Below are 14398 nucleotides of genomic sequence, written 5' to 3'. Positions count from 1 at the left end.
CAAGGTGGTAATGAGTATATAGAGGGGAGAGATAGGCGTTGTGTAGGAGAGCGGCCAGATTTCGGCTAAATTATTCTTGGCAGGACAAAACTTTTGTGAGGCACCTCCGTACAGTCATTACATTACAAGTACGCCCATGCCTATGCCAGCTATGTACACTAGACGCTCGCCCTCGCCGTCTCTCACGCACTGCTCCCTACCGCCCGCGGCATGGCGCCCTGCTCAAACGCCCTCATGCCCGGCGACGCAGGCGATGCAGGCCCAGCCGATGCAGGCGCAGGCGCAGGCCTTGTCGGCGCGTCTGCGGCGTCTATTACGATTTCCCCGTGTCGAGCGTCCTTCCCCAGACTCAAGCTCGTTAGGCCGTGTGGCAGCTCTCCACTCGGCCTGCTTGCCAGATTCTTAAATGGGCACGTTCCCGCCGCCATGGCCGCGTCTTCAATCTCACACCCGCTCTCGCTGCCCTCACGTAAGACGTGCTTGCCATGCAGATAGCCTTCAGGCTCCACCTCGGGCACTAGGCGCTCCTGGGCAAACTCGTCGCCGTCGCGGACATACCATTTGGCAAACAGGTCGTTCTGGATCCAAATCACCTTGCACAGCGCCTTGACAAGGGCAATCTTGCGCTCCATGTGGAGCCGTGGGTGCGACAGGACCGCCTCGGTCAGAATGTCCTGCACAAACGACAGCGTCACGCCAATGTGCACGTACTCGACGTGCAGCGCGTGGGCGCGCCCCTGGCCCACGTGCATCATGCCCACCTTGTCCAGGTACTCCCAAAACTCCATCTTGGACGGGTCGCTGCACAGCTTGGTCAGGTAGCCGCGCAGGAACATTTTGCGGTGCAGGATCTGCGGCGAGTTTTCGTTCAGGTCCGTGTCGACGGACCCTTGGTACGACGTCGATCTGGTTTCAAACGCCCGTGCGGTAATGTCGTATTGGAGCAGCTTCTTGTAGACAATGTTGACCACGGCGGGGATCAGCGCCTTGATGTATTTGGCCCCCGTCGTCAGGGCCTCCATGTCGCCTGAGTCGTTAGCCAAGTTTTCTTTTTTTCCTTTTATTTGCTTTCGTTCCTTCTTTTTTCTTTGTTTGATTCCTTGTTTCTTTTTAGTGACACGACTTACGAGAGCTAAAGTCGAGAAATGAGTGGAGATATTGTATCCGCGCCTCGAGACTGGTGTAGAGCTCGTAGCGGTCAATATGCTGCATGGGTCTTTGATGCAAGGGTGCCATTGTGGATGTGGTGGGTGTATGCCTATGTGTAGGTGGGTGTATGCAGTGATGATTGTTGTGGATGATGATGATGATGTCGTATATTTCTTTGCTTTTCCGCCTCGAATCTCGTGCTCTTGTATATCTGCGTGCTTCTTGTCGTGTGCTGTGTTACGGTAGTCGAATACGAAAGCCTCTGGCTGCATGCACGGGCGCCACTATTTTCAAATGCCGAATGCTCTGTTTGTCTGGTCGAGGCAAAATCAAACACGCAGGAAGTCGGTCTACTTATATCCAGGCCCCAAGCATATATATATATATATATATATATATATATATATATATATATTCGACGTCGCTGTCGGTGGCCGACTCATAGTAAGCCAAGGCCTGGTAATTGGCAAGCGGAACACGACCATTTCCGGCCGCCAGCCCAGAGGTCGTCGTCGCAGGTGGCGCGTGCACCGCGCGCTGCTCGTAAGATTTGCGCGCCCATTGGTGACGCGTGTGGCGTGACGCTCGTCTTTGCATCACATCACCCGTTGGTCTTGTCCTTGGGCATTTGCATACGAATCTGCCTGGCTTTGCCTGACTTTGCCCTTGCCTTGGGACTAATCTTTGCTATACGCTCACTCGCACCATGGGAGAATTCGCCGAGTTGCGAGACGTGGCTATGTGTGGGTGGGTGTGCATGCATGGGGAAGTGCCGATAGAGTTATACTCGGTCTGCTTCGAGGTGCTACTATACTCCAGGCCTGCTCTGCTATACATGTACGCTCTTCTACGTACTTACTCCGACATACATGCTCTACTAGGCGTATATGTTACATAGACTCTCCTATTCCAGCTAGCTACTTCCGCATCAATGTCTCCACTAAAGCAGATCCCCGGGCCTCGCCAACCCCCCCCCCCTTCAACGGCACTGGCCCGGCCAACTTACCATGACCGTCCACACATATATACATACATACATATATACATACATACATATATACATACATACATATATACATATATACATACATACATGTACATGCTATCTTGCTTGAGTTTGCCTCGAGTGAGGAGGCCATGTACCTACCAACTAGGAACAAAATGGCTGCGCTTCGGTCCGAAAGACTAATTCCTTCTCCAGGCTGCGTCGTGTCGTGCGGCCAGGGGAGGGGGGGGAACAACCCTCCGTTGTCGACGTGTTGGCGCCGGGTAGGTGCGCATTCAAAGTTTGTACTAGTGCCGTATTTTTTTACGTTTGCGTTTGAGGGGTCGACTAGATTTGGGCATGTCCATCTGGCCATGACTGCTGATGTTAGTGTTTTGTTTCCCTATGCATACACGTACGTACACGGAGGAATGCGAGTTTTTAGTTTTTTTTTCAAAATCATTCTTGTTTTTAGTAGGGGCGGCATTGTAGCGGTGGTGGGGGAGTCGGTTCAGTACTGGCTTGATGCTTGTTGGGTACAAATTACTACATATACTTGGTCGGTGATATTGTTGGGTGTCGCGGCTAGTGGGATTGGCGTGGCTTGTACCGTCCAGCCACACACGTCCAGCATACCACTCAGGGCAAACTCCGCAGCTTGAAACAAGTGCCCATGGTGATAATATGCGCGACAGAAACGACCCAAAACATCGTCTCCCAATCCAATAGAGTTTATTTCCCCAGCCCAGGGCGAGAGAGCGAGAGAGAGAGAGAGAGAGGGAAAAAAATCTCATTACTTATTGAAACAATATAGTTGCTCCGCGCCCGTGTTTCAGCCCCGTTTACGCCATCATGCCTCGCACTACTGTACGTCGTCGACATGATGCAATGTTTCCACCCTGGATGCTCTCTCCCCTCCACCTTATTGCTATCGTTTATCCAGACCAAAACGACGTCCCATGGTCCAGGTTGAAACCGCCTGTACACCTAATCTAGAATCTAATCTGATTTGCCATCCCATTACGAGCACGAGCATACCACCCCCCAGTCTTTGGAGCCGCATTATAGGTCGGGCTAGAGCTAGAAGCTCGGTAATCGACATGCAACAACGCACGTGACTTGCCCACAAAAGATGCAGGAATCAAGTGAGATGAAAGGGCCGTGTTAGCGCTGTGTACTTGGTCTGCAACATATAGCAGCCAGAACGCCCACATGGTCATGCCAAAGCCAAGTATTGCATAATACGGTCATCTGATGGTGCGATATCGCGTGTTTGAAGTAGCGACTATGGCTGGGACAGTGATGTTGACATGTCATGTGTTGAAAATGGCCGTATATGGGAATGTCTGCTTTTCCATGTGAAACGGGGATTCGTGTACTTGATACTTTGTTGTTCTGAACAAGACTGTCAAGACCCGTTTCTATGCGCCCATAGCCGGCCCGACGTCGCTCCTCCACCACTACACCTACATGTACACTCCAAGATGCAACATGCATTGAAGCTTGTATACGACCAATTGACCCAATGGCCATCACCAACGTCGCTCTCATCGGCGGCACTGGCACCCTCGGCGCCCCCCTGCTGCGCGCCCTGCAAGCCTCGCAATTCACCGTCTTTGCACTCAACCGCCACAGCTCGCCCTCGGTCTACCCCAAAACAAACGTCATCACCATCCCCGACGACCTCAATGTCGACGGCGTGGCCGCAGCCCTGCGCGAGAAACACATTGACGCGCTCATCATGACCATTGCAGGCCGCCACGTCGACTCGCAAAAGAAGCTCATTGACGCCGCCTTCCAAGCCGGCGTCCAGCGCGTCATGCCCGCCGAATTCGGGAGCTGCGACTCGGCAGACGCAAAAACAAACAAAATCCTGCCGCTGATGCAGGGCAAAAAAGTCGTCCGCGACTACCTGCTCTCGCTGCAGGACAAGCGGGCCAGCGAGGCCATGCCCGCATTCACATGGACGAGTCTTGTCACGGGCCACTTTTTCGACTGGGGCCTTGTGCGCAGCTTGCTCAAGTTCGACGTCAAAGCCCGGAAGGCGTATTTGCTGGATGGTGGCGCCATCAAGTTTTCAGCATCAAATCTCGACTTTATCGCAAGCGCTGTCGTCCGGATCCTCGAGATGCCCGAGAAAACGGCGAATCGCCTGCTGTATGTACATAGCCTGCATGTGACGCAGAACCAGGTGCTCGAGGCGCTGGAAAAGGTTACGGGGGAGAGGTTTGAGAGGATTCAGCAGAGCAGCGAGGAGGAGCTGGAGAGGGAGCGGCCCAAGATGATGGCGGGGGATATGGAGGCGAGAGAGGAGGTTGTGGCTGTCTGGGGGGTTGTGGCGGCAGATTGGAAGGGGAAAGATGGGTTTGCGAATGAGATGCTGGGGTTGGAAGAGGAGAATCTGGAGGATGCTGTGCGGAGGGCTTTGGACGTCATCACGTAGTACCGACAAGCAATTTCTACACTACATGGAATTTTTCTTGCATCAAGTACACCATCCTTTAGTGTTTCTCGTAATCATTTCTCGTAATCATTATTGCAATAAAAACACTTGCATATTTTTCGCGTCATCGGCCTTGTGATAGGGTCGAACAATCTAAGAAGAGTCGGTGCTTGGGATCAAAGGCTTCAAGCAAGGTGAAGTGAATGTTTGGAAGGGCTTGGAATCACCTGCCAACACATAAGATTCCATATTGATTTATCAGCTTACTGTTGTACTCTTGGTAAATTCATTGCGAGATAACAGGTGCATCTGTACCTAACCCTTACATGTTCACATACCAAGTGCGAAAGCCGTCTACAAATACAATCCCACGTACTCAACCACCAAGACCCCACCGCTCTGCAAACGGGTCATGATCCGGATCCATCCAGCGGACATACTCTGCACAATCGGCCAACTCCTGCGCAATCTTCTCGCCATAGTTGAGCCCCACAAACGCATACGTCGCATCGATGCCCGCACTGATGCCTGAACCCGTGACGATATTCCCATCAACCACCCATCTGGCTTCGGAAACCCACTTGACATTGGGGCCCGTACTGGTAGCCCACGCAAACGCACGCTTGTTGGTGGTAGCGCGACGGCCATCGAGCACGCCTGCACGCGCGAGAATCGTAGCGCCGGTACAGACACACAGAATGGCCTTGAGACGGGGATAGATGGCGCGCACAAAGTCTATCTCGGCACTCATGTCGCCGCGGGTTCCCACGCCCCCGGGCACTATCAGCACGTCGATGGCGAGCGAGCTTTCTTCTTTTTCTTCCTCGCCACCGCCTTGAAGCTGCAGCTGCTCGGCAAACGTCCGGTTCACCATCATGCTCTGCGACACGTCCGTGTCTGGGTGCGAGTACATCATGTTTCCGGCTCTTTGATGCGAGGTTTCTACGGATCCGCTTGTTTTGGCCAGCATGGTCAGCTTGGTGGGGAAGCTGTAGAGCATCGAGAGCGAGTTGAAGACGTCGACGGGGCCGAAGACGTCGAGAGCCTGGAACCCGGGGAATAGCAGGACGCCATAGCGGATGGGTTTGGGGCCATTGGCGTCGAAGAAGGGCGGGTTGAGTGTTGGTGTTGCGGCGCTGGCGATGCCGTTGCCGTTGGGCACAGGGTGTTGGTGCGACGTGGTCATTGCTTGTACGTATGCAGGTTGTGTAAGTACAGTACTGTATGTAGGCGGGGTACCTTCTTTTGTTCTACAATTGCTGTCAGCCGCTACCACTCAGCCCCGATGAGATATTATGAGCGCTATCTCATGTCAGCTTGTCGGGTCGATGGTTATCCGCATGGTGGTCAGCCGCCACGGGTCTAGCTGGAGGCATTGCTAATGCTGAGCACGTTAGAGTGAATAAAGCCTGACACGTTACTTTCCGGTCGTCTTCACTCTTGAATGTAGACAGCGCCAGCTCTATTTGACGATGCATTATCAATAGAGATTCCCACTTCTATTCGAGTAAAAAAATATAATACCAGCTCTACATGGTCAAAGAGTGAAGGAAACGGGATTCATCCAGACAAAGAGACACGGCTTGTCCAGTACAACAACAGTGCTGCCTACACGCCAGTCTGCAGCACCAATCCAGTCTTGCAATCACACCCACCCAATCAGAACAATGGAGTCCAAATCTGAACTCGCATTCCATGGGTCTTTGTATCCAAAGCCCCAATCAGGCAAAAAACGAGTGAAAGCAGATTGATAACAAAGGGTCTTGGAAAAACCAGCCACTCTACTTTGCAACCGCAATTATTCACACACACACACAACACACATAGTTCAACATTACCTCGTATCTGCATCAATCAATACCACATACGGCTATACAAGTCGAGGAGCGCACGCACGACGTCAACGCCTCAATGCCCGAAGCGAAGCGTGGCGATGGACCAAAATCCCACGGTCTCGCGCGCGACAAAGTCGAGATCTGGAGGTATGTACATGATATTTCCTCACATCCTTTTCCTTGTCTTGTCTTGACCCAGCTCCCTCTCTCTCTCTCTCTCTCTCTCCCTCTCTCTCGCATTGTTCACGCAGACTAAGACGATTCAACAGAGAAAACATCAAGGACCTGCGCAACACGCCCGTTTTCCTGATTGAAAAATGGCCCTGCATGTACTGCCACCACGAGATTGAAATCGGCGGCCTAAAAGACTGCGCGTGGTTCCGCTGCCAGCAGGAGGCGTGTGTGGGGCGCGGAAAACTCCAAGTGACGTGTTTCTGGGACGTCAAGGGCGAGCGCGAGTGGGTTGATTAGGTGGGATTGTGTCGGTGTGTGTGTGTGAATGTCTCTCTTTTTTTTTCTGATGGTTCCGTCTCGTCGAGTAGGTGGTGATGGTGGTGGTGGTGCGGATACTGTACAAGTATTCGGCTTGTACTGGGATTGGGATGCAGCAATCTGTCTCTTCACGAGTAACAGGAAAGAAATAGTGATATCTTGATTAACGCACCTTTGGATAGGTTGGTCCGGGTCCCGCGTACCGTGGTTATTGACGGTGAGTCAAGCACTTAATCACTGTAGATAGAAAGGCACTTGCTGATTACCATTTATTTAATCTACTCTTCTACTCAGATTGTAGCAAAAAGAACTACAAATCTCCCTTATCTGCCTGGAACAGCATACAGTTCCATACTTATGCTGTCTCCACACTGTCACAAAAAAAAAGACAGCACTCACCCAACCGCCCATCTCACCATGGCAGACACCTCGTGCAAACTTCCCGCAACCCACATCCTACAAAACAGCTTCTCACCTGCCTTCCACCACGCCCTCGTCGCCAACCATGCGACCAACCACCCAGCAAATTTCCTGCAGCTGGTAGAATCCCAGGTGGAGCTCGTAACGGGCCTCGACATACACGGCACATGGCCCGACTCGATCGCGCATTTCCTGTGCGTCTTTGATACTGTGTTTAGCGAGCGCGCCAAGCAGCAGATTGTACAGAACATGCGTTGTTTTGAACAGACTTCCGACATGTCTGCTGATGCGCTGATTGGTCATCTGACGTTTAGTGGGTGGGTGCGGAGGCTCGTTGAGCAGATGGATCGGTGCGATGAAGTGGGGGCTGGGGCTGCGAAGATGAGCTTGGATGGAGGTACTAGAGGCTCTTTGATGCGAGGAAAGTGTAAGTGAAATGGCAAGGGCAGGGATAAGAAGAGCTGGGGGATGAGGGTGCCGTGTAGTTTGTCGAGGTGCTTTTGTATAAAGAAGAGTAAGTCGGTTGACTGAGCTTGGGGATTGGTAGGGTGTTAATGCAATAGAAGTTGTGGATGGCGCTTTGTTGGTAGAAATGACTATTCCGGAAGAGCAGTTAAGTGGTTTGGAAAGTAAGTGTTAGAGCCTCTGTGTGTGTAAGTAATAGCGGGAGATGATATTGTATGTGTGAATTCAAATACACTTCACATAACTATATCAGATATACAAGAGTCGCACAATACGATTAGCAGGCATTCGAATCGCACAACGAAAGCCTTTATGTTTGTATGTACATTCTACATCGCAGAGACAAGTATCCTTAGCACCAACATCTCACCTATCATTATCCCCATCAACCAGCACCACAGCCACAACCACACCTACAGCACCTCAACCCGCTCAACCCTCCTCTCCGCATCCAACACAACCCTCACCATCCTCCCCGCATCTTCAAAAAACCACTTGCGCAACTCATCCAGATAAATCTCATAACTCGGCATATACCCATCTATGAACTGTCTAACAGCCTCATCCGACATGCCCTGACCCCTCTCCTCAATCAACCTGTGCTCCTGCTCAGCACGCCACGCATACACATTGCGCAAGTCACTCGTGTCGATGTGGATGAAAAAGTGGAAATGGCGGGGCCCCATGAACGTGTCGCAGTAGCGTCTGAGATTCTCATTGACTTCGGCTAGGTGCGAGATGTCGTGCTGGGCGGGCGTGTTGACGGGTAGTTTGTGTTGCTGGGCCAGGGCGTGTTTTTGCTGCAGCGCGGATAGAGGTAGCGGTTGGAAACCCAGACACCAGCCCTCGAAGACGACGACGGCAGGCGCCTGGGATATAGTTGGCCATTGGGCTTCTGGGGCGCGGTCGCCCGCGCCGTTGAAGCGGCTCTTGTCGAAGCGGGGGATGCGCAGCGGGCGCTGGGTAGGCTGTGTGGCGTAGTTTTTTAGGTCTTGGAAGAATTTGGCGGCGAGCTGTTCGTCGTGGGTGCCCGGTTGGCCCCGCGTGCGATATAGCTTGTTATTTGCGTCTTTGTCGCGCCGCGCTACCAGGTCCTCGTGTGTCTTGTAGAAATCGTCCAGCGAGACAGTTACCGTGTATAAGCCGTGCTCGGTGGATAGCAGTTTGACGAGAGTAGATGCCCATGTGGATTTCCCGGACCCCTGGAGACCCGTGATGCCTAGGATGATGGGGTCGTGTGGCGCTTCTTGGTGTTGTTTTTTTATGCTGGGGAGGAGTTTGTCGAGGGTTTGGCGGATGTTGTCTTGGAGAGAGGACATGGCTGGGTGTAGATTGGAAGCTGGCCAATGTCTGTTTTTGTTTTCTGTTTCTCCTGAGAATTTAGCAATACACTCGGCATGTTCAGTCGCATAGTCCAGAGACGGCATGAAGCTATTGGATAGTCGTGACGATGGTCGGCCCGACACAACAGACCCCGCATTGGTTTCCACAGTGCATCCACATCCGTCCACACATCATCACCATGTATTACATAACCCATGTATGTCGAAGAATCAACAATGCTCAAAGCCAAACTGTCCCCAAATCTCACATCAGATCAACATGTCCCCTTCACCCCCCTGTCTTCAACGTCGCTTTTTCACTCGCTACCACTACCGCCAAACAAGCCGGCTTTTCCCCCCCACGCCACAGCCAATTTCCACTCGACGCCCAAAGGCACCCGCTTTGGCCCTCGCTACCGCAGTTGGATAAAACACGTCGCGGCGGGCGAGCAGAAGTAAGCCGAGCACAGTGCATGGAATTACTGTGTTTGGCAGGCAAAGGGCAAAAAGCGTGGATTCCAGCGTGCAATCCACGGTTCTGAGCGTCACAATCGGTGGGCCGCCGGCTCGTGTATGGTGAGTTTGGGGGGGCCCGCCAAGGCCGCGATATTGGTCCGTGATCAAACAGGCGTCCCAGAGGAAGAGGGAGACGAGACGGTGTTGGGCAAGTGGTGAGGCTTGCGCAGTGCGTGTCGGTCGGTGGGTGACGGAGGGGGAGGGGAGGGGCTATTTTTGGTATCGACTGCGAGGAGAAAAAGGGTCCGGTGCACGAGCCATGTTCCCTTGCTGTTCCTCCCCATGGCCTGCTCGACGACGCACACACAGATTCTACAACGGCAATGACAGGTATTCTGCGAACATGAAGCAAGCCTGTGCCGCTCCCCTCGGCGCCATGCATAAGCTTTACCAAGGCTGGAGCAGCGGTGAAATGCGCGCAGTGTCACCTGCGACTAACGTTGTAATTGCTACTAGGCGCATGTCAAAAAGCGACAAGTTCTGGTTCACAAACTTGGCGGGCGCACGTGTTGCCCGGCCAATTGCAGCTGTCCCTTCAGCTGGGCTGTGATACGTGGATATACATTCCAACACCACGCCTGGCCGATGAGCCAATAGAGTGTGGTAATACTACCACATCTACCTTTTGCGACTTGCAGTGGCGATTCATCTTCAGCTCTGACTGGCTGCTTTTCCGACCGTCGCCACCAGAGCCCATTGCAACCCACCAAAAACTAAGCTTCCAGTGCTCATTGGGCGGCTAGAATGCGGTGAGCAACACTGACACAGTGTGCTCGGGCGAGGGAAAAGACTACACTGAGACGAATCTGGATTCGAATACCGAAATCTCACACAATACTATATATTCAATCATGTCTATCGTGCTGTAAATGCTTCATGGCGTCTAATGCTGTCAAAAGCATGACGAAAGGGTATCTGCGCCTCTCCGAATGCTTTTGTTCAAAACGCCCGTGCAAATCTAAACAAAGAAAATAACCTGTCAAAACAAAAAAACTCCGCCGTGTCTAGGGCGAGAAACCGCTGAGGAAAGCTTCGAGTGAAGAGAGTTGAGATGGGCAGCAAATCTACAACTGGGTGGCAGTTGGACGTGGGTGACTCAAGGTCGATGGAGGAGTCAATGGAAAAACTCGCAGCACTTGCGAGTTGATGCACTGACTAGGACACAGCACTTTTCTTCTTCTCGCCAGTGCTCTCAGATCTTGGCGTGCTTCAGGATCTGGCTGTCTTGTTGAGCCTGCTGAAGCTTCAGGATCTCCCTCTGCTCTTGGAAGACCTGGCGGGCCCTTTCGAGAACCATCTCGAAGCCCTCCTTGCCCTTGGCAGCGTTCTGCTGGAAGCGCTCGACGGTGAACTGCTCAATGCTGTTCCTGATCTTCTGCCAGCCTCCGCACAGCGCCGTGATCTCAGCCCTCTGGGTAAAGGACGTCTTGTCATCGGGCGATGAGGCGGCAGGGCGGTAGATGCACGTTTCGCGTACGTTGAGGAGGTCCGACCATGTCATGTTCATGGCGCAGAGGGTGAGCTTCTTTGCGACGGGATCGACGTAGGACGTTTCATACACCATGGACGTGTCTTGGCCACCGAGGAGGCTTTGTATCCATTTGGGCGTCGACTGTCGGCAGGTGATGAGACGCTCTGTTCGCAGCTATCGCGTGTTAGCTGCATGCTCCCAATGGATGCCGACTGCCCCGCCTCGCGACTTTTCAGCCGCCGTGCTTTCCGGACGCGAAAAGAGTCACTTACAATTCCCGTGGCGGGATCGACGGCGCGACTGATGGTGTCGACGGCAATGACATGGGGCGTCTTCTCGTTCCACGGGCCGTACTTTTGCCAGTTGCTCGTCGAGACCTCCTCCCACGAGTAGTCAAAGTCGATGGTCTGCTGGAAGTACTTCATGCTGAGGTCGTGTGCCGGTGGCTAAGGTCGGCTATCTTTTTTTCCTGGGGGTATGCGCGGGCGGATGGCGCAGCGAGGGTGAGGTCGCGAGGGTGCGAGGATGGCGATGTGAATTTGACGAGGTCGGACGGGATTGATGTGGGCGTCAAGTGGGTTTATGGTGGGCTGGAGGATGTGAAGGGGCGCAAAAGGCGTGGGAGAGCGGTAAAACCAGGGAGCAGGCCGTGCGCGATAAACGATCGCCGGGGCAGGCGGGACGAGCGAGGTCAACGTTTTTTCACCGCCGAGGCGAGCTTCCTTGCAAGATCAGCGAATGTGTCGAGGCAATTATGCGCGGTCAGCAAGCAGCGAGAAAAAAAGAAAAGCGCCGTGGATACAGATGGGCATGAGAGTTGCGCCAGTGGTGCGGCAGAAAAACGAAGCCGGGGCCGCAGACCCTTCTGCCCGACGCGATGCCGGAGCATGGGCAAAATCTTCGCCACCGGCAGGGGCGGCTAGGCCGGATTGGGCCCATCACATGCAAGACGCTGACATTTGCCGGCTCGCGCCTGCCTGCGTCGTGTGCTCGAGTGGCCCATTCGACCCGGCTCTCCCCGCATGACGTCGCGCGGCCAATCAGCGCCCGCCTGTTGGTCGCCGCTGCCGCCAGAGCAACGCAGGGCGAGGGGTTCCTGACGCCGCCTTGACGTCTCGTATCCTGGGTGTTATCCTTAGCAAGGCACTGCAGCCACAGGAATGCATAGCAAAGCACATGACCTGGAATGCCATCGACCGACGGCATGCTGAATTTCTTCTACGACAACTCGTCAAACCATGCTCTACATGGTTGGTATCATAACTTTTGGTATGCGCGCCAGAACGCCAAAACAATGCATATGCAAAGTATAAGCAACCGCCGTTGCTTGGTCCAACTCCCATGCACTTACACCACGCACTTGCACTACGCACTTGCACTCCCACGCACCTACACTCACATGTCCAGTGCCTTCTTCGCCATGGCCAGAGCGCCCTCAAACGTCTGGTTGCCGCCAATGAAGCCCGCCGCGTGCACAAAGACACAGCCGGGAATGCCAGACACCTGGTCGAGCTGGTCGTCACGCACTCCCTTCCACGCGTCCGGGAGGTCCTTGCGGTTCTCGAAGCCGCCATTCTCCTTGCTCACGGCGCGGATGCGCCACTTGCCCTCGGGCTTGTCCTCCGGGAACAGCACGTAGAGCACCTGGGCGGCAACCCCCGCCGGCTGCGGCGTCTCCTTCTCCAGCGTGTACAGGTGGTCGGCCCATGGCATGCCCTCGGGAAGCACCAGGATGCGGCCCTGCGCGTCATGCTGCAGACGGCTGTCGTAGGCCTGCTTGACCTGGTGGCGCGCGGGGAGCCACGACTGGGCGCGGTCAGTGAGCTCGTAGCGGAACTGCTCGCCGACGAAGCGCGAGGCCGTCATGAAGCGCATGTCCTCTTCGGCCTGCTTGGCCTCGGGCGTCTTGGACTCGTCCGAGAGGGGCGACTTGGGGCCATAGTTGTAGCGGTTGACGACACTGGCGATGCTGAAGCCGCGGTCCTCAAACTTCTTCTCTAATCCCGCCTTTTCGAGGTCCTTGGGCGCAATGACGTTGATGCCGTTGTCGTTGGCGTCAAAGGCCTCGATGAAGTCGTTGTACATCTTCTCGTAGAGCAGGTCGCGGTCGGCGCCCTCGACGCCCGTGACGGCGGTGATGATGTCCTTGCCAAAGTGCATGTACACGAGCCCGGCCGACGAGAGCTTGGTGTGGTGGCCGGGGAAGACGACGTCGAAGCCGCGCTGGTGATGGTCGTAGCGGCGCTTGCTGTCGTCGTACTCGCCGCCCACGTCGACGACGGTGTGGCACTCGGCCAGCACGGCGGGGTCGCGGGTGCGCTTCAGCTCCGAGTCGCGGTAGGCAGGGAGGAGCTGGAGCATGGAAACCGCAAGGGCTTCGTCGGCATGGAAGTGGCCGCTGCAGAGCCAGAGTCAGTCTTGTGCTCGTGTTGTCGTCGTCGTCGTCGTCTGCAATGGCTTACTTGTGCGTGCCGATCAAGGGCGCATCCGTCTTGAGGCGCTTGGTGGGGGTTTCCGATGCCATTGTGCGGGTCAGTCTTGCAACGCGGCGGGGGGCTGGTCTGTATGTGCTTGGGATGATGGGCTTGATGGCGGATGCGGTGAGGAGCGGGCGGAGCTTGAGCATTCGCGGGGAGGGCCTGTTTACGTTTACTCTAGTTGGGTTGGCAAGGAGAAGGGTGCGGTGCAGGCATTTCGCCTCTGGCGCGGCGGGCGCTGGCTTGGCGTTGTTCGTTCTCTGCGGGCGCTAGTGGGGGGGTCGAGGGCAGCATGGCCCGGCTCGCACATGTCGCCATCCACCACCACAGCTGCGCCCGCAAACTACTACTACTGCTGCTGCTGCTGCTGCTGCTACTGCTACTCCTCCTACTACTGGCAACGCTGTTCCTCCGACTCTGCTTCTGCCGAGATGGCATAGTGCGCTGCTGATTGAGTAGCAATAAAAAAACGTGCCAGCCCAGGCGTGTGCCGTCTCGCTCCATCGCCCGGCTGCGCGCCCCCCAGGCTGCGCACGCGAGCACGCAGCTAGCCCGCCAATATACACGTCCACCGGCGGCCTGCTTTCTCCTCGCCTGCACACGTCAATCCATCGCAGACGGCCGCTTCAACGCCCTCACACTCTATCCAGCCCGCCTGCAGCTGCACCGGCTTCTCGTCGGCTCTTCTGCATTTCGCCCGCCACTCGGCCGCCGCAGTGGTCCTGTCCCGCCCGCAAAAGCTCGAGCCCTTGGCGAAATTGACACGTGAAGATAGTCGGTCGATAGCCACACACACTCACACCAACACGCATTGCCCGCTCCT

General features: G+C 54.7%; 9 protein-coding genes across 9 annotated transcripts; 4 read left to right on the top strand and 5 right to left on the bottom strand.

Moving 5' to 3' along the window:
• Nucleotides 1–182: 182 nt before the first annotated feature.
• Nucleotides 183–1236, bottom strand: SETTUDRAFT_86139 (uncharacterized protein; the record flags this gene model as incomplete). The annotated part of the gene is made up of 2 exons (XM_008022256.1): nt 183–1027; nt 1128–1236. 2 exons carry the CDS (start codon nt 1234–1236, stop codon nt 183–185), a joined length of 954 nt encoding a protein of 317 aa, XP_008020447.1.
• A 2414-nt stretch (nt 1237–3650) lies between these two features.
• Nucleotides 3651–4577, top strand: SETTUDRAFT_178412 (uncharacterized protein; the record flags this gene model as incomplete). Its single annotated transcript, XM_008022852.1, has 1 exon — nt 3651–4577. The coding sequence occupies exon 1, from the start codon at nt 3660–3662 to the stop codon at nt 4575–4577; it is 918 nt and encodes a 305-aa protein (XP_008021043.1). The 5' UTR covers nt 3651–3659.
• Nucleotides 4578–4953: 376 nt separating this feature from the next.
• Nucleotides 4954–5661, bottom strand: SETTUDRAFT_83188 (uncharacterized protein; the record flags this gene model as incomplete). The annotated part of the gene is made up of 1 exon (XM_008022153.2): nt 4954–5661. A coding segment is annotated over one exon (708 nt), but the record flags the coding sequence as incomplete, so codon positions are not given.
• Nucleotides 5662–6469: 808 nt separating this feature from the next.
• SETTUDRAFT_40958 (uncharacterized protein) lies at nt 6470–7179 on the top strand. Its single transcript, XM_008022111.1, has 2 exons — nt 6470–6559; nt 6682–7179. The coding sequence occupies exons 1-2, from the start codon at nt 6489–6491 to the stop codon at nt 6881–6883; spliced, it is 273 nt and encodes a 90-aa protein (XP_008020302.1). The 5' UTR covers nt 6470–6488; the 3' UTR covers nt 6884–7179.
• Nucleotides 7180–7321: 142 nt separating this feature from the next.
• On the top strand, nt 7322–7759 carry SETTUDRAFT_18766 (uncharacterized protein; the record flags this gene model as incomplete). Its single annotated transcript, XM_008021939.1, has 1 exon — nt 7322–7759. One exon carries the CDS (start codon nt 7322–7324, stop codon nt 7757–7759), a length of 438 nt encoding a protein of 145 aa, XP_008020130.1.
• A 421-nt stretch (nt 7760–8180) lies between these two features.
• Nucleotides 8181–9108, bottom strand: SETTUDRAFT_134175 (uncharacterized protein; the record flags this gene model as incomplete). Its single annotated transcript, XM_008022851.1, has 1 exon — nt 8181–9108. One exon carries the CDS (start codon nt 9106–9108, stop codon nt 8203–8205), a length of 906 nt encoding a protein of 301 aa, XP_008021042.1. The 3' UTR covers nt 8181–8202.
• On the top strand, nt 9081–9696 carry SETTUDRAFT_162608 (uncharacterized protein). The gene has a single exon (XM_008022850.1). It carries the CDS (start codon nt 9328–9330, stop codon nt 9568–9570), a length of 243 nt encoding a protein of 80 aa, XP_008021041.1. The 5' UTR covers nt 9081–9327; the 3' UTR covers nt 9571–9696.
• Nucleotides 9697–10427: 731 nt separating this feature from the next.
• Nucleotides 10428–11648, bottom strand: SETTUDRAFT_162607 (uncharacterized protein). The gene is made up of 2 exons (XM_008022849.1): nt 11371–11648; nt 10428–11272 (listed from the first exon to the last, which is right to left on the bottom strand). The coding sequence occupies exons 1-2, from the start codon at nt 11521–11523 to the stop codon at nt 10820–10822; spliced, it is 606 nt and encodes a 201-aa protein (XP_008021040.1). The 5' UTR covers nt 11524–11648; the 3' UTR covers nt 10428–10819.
• A 631-nt stretch (nt 11649–12279) lies between these two features.
• On the bottom strand, nt 12280–13727 carry SETTUDRAFT_162606 (uncharacterized protein; the record flags this gene model as incomplete). The annotated part of the gene is made up of 2 exons (XM_008022848.1): nt 12280–13496; nt 13561–13727. The coding sequence occupies 2 exons, from the start codon at nt 13722–13724 to the stop codon at nt 12494–12496; spliced, it is 1167 nt and encodes a 388-aa protein (XP_008021039.1). The 3' UTR covers nt 12280–12493.
• Between the last annotated feature and the right edge of the window lie 671 nt (nt 13728–14398).

This window comes from Exserohilum turcica (assembly GCF_000359705.1).
Source record: "Exserohilum turcica Et28A unplaced genomic scaffold SETTUscaffold_1, whole genome shotgun sequence".
In the NCBI taxonomy this organism is placed as follows: Eukaryota; Fungi; Ascomycota; class Dothideomycetes; order Pleosporales; family Pleosporaceae; genus Exserohilum; species Exserohilum turcicum.
The sequence above is the reverse complement of the archived record's forward strand: the minus strand, read 5'-3'. Positions and strand labels throughout refer to the sequence as shown.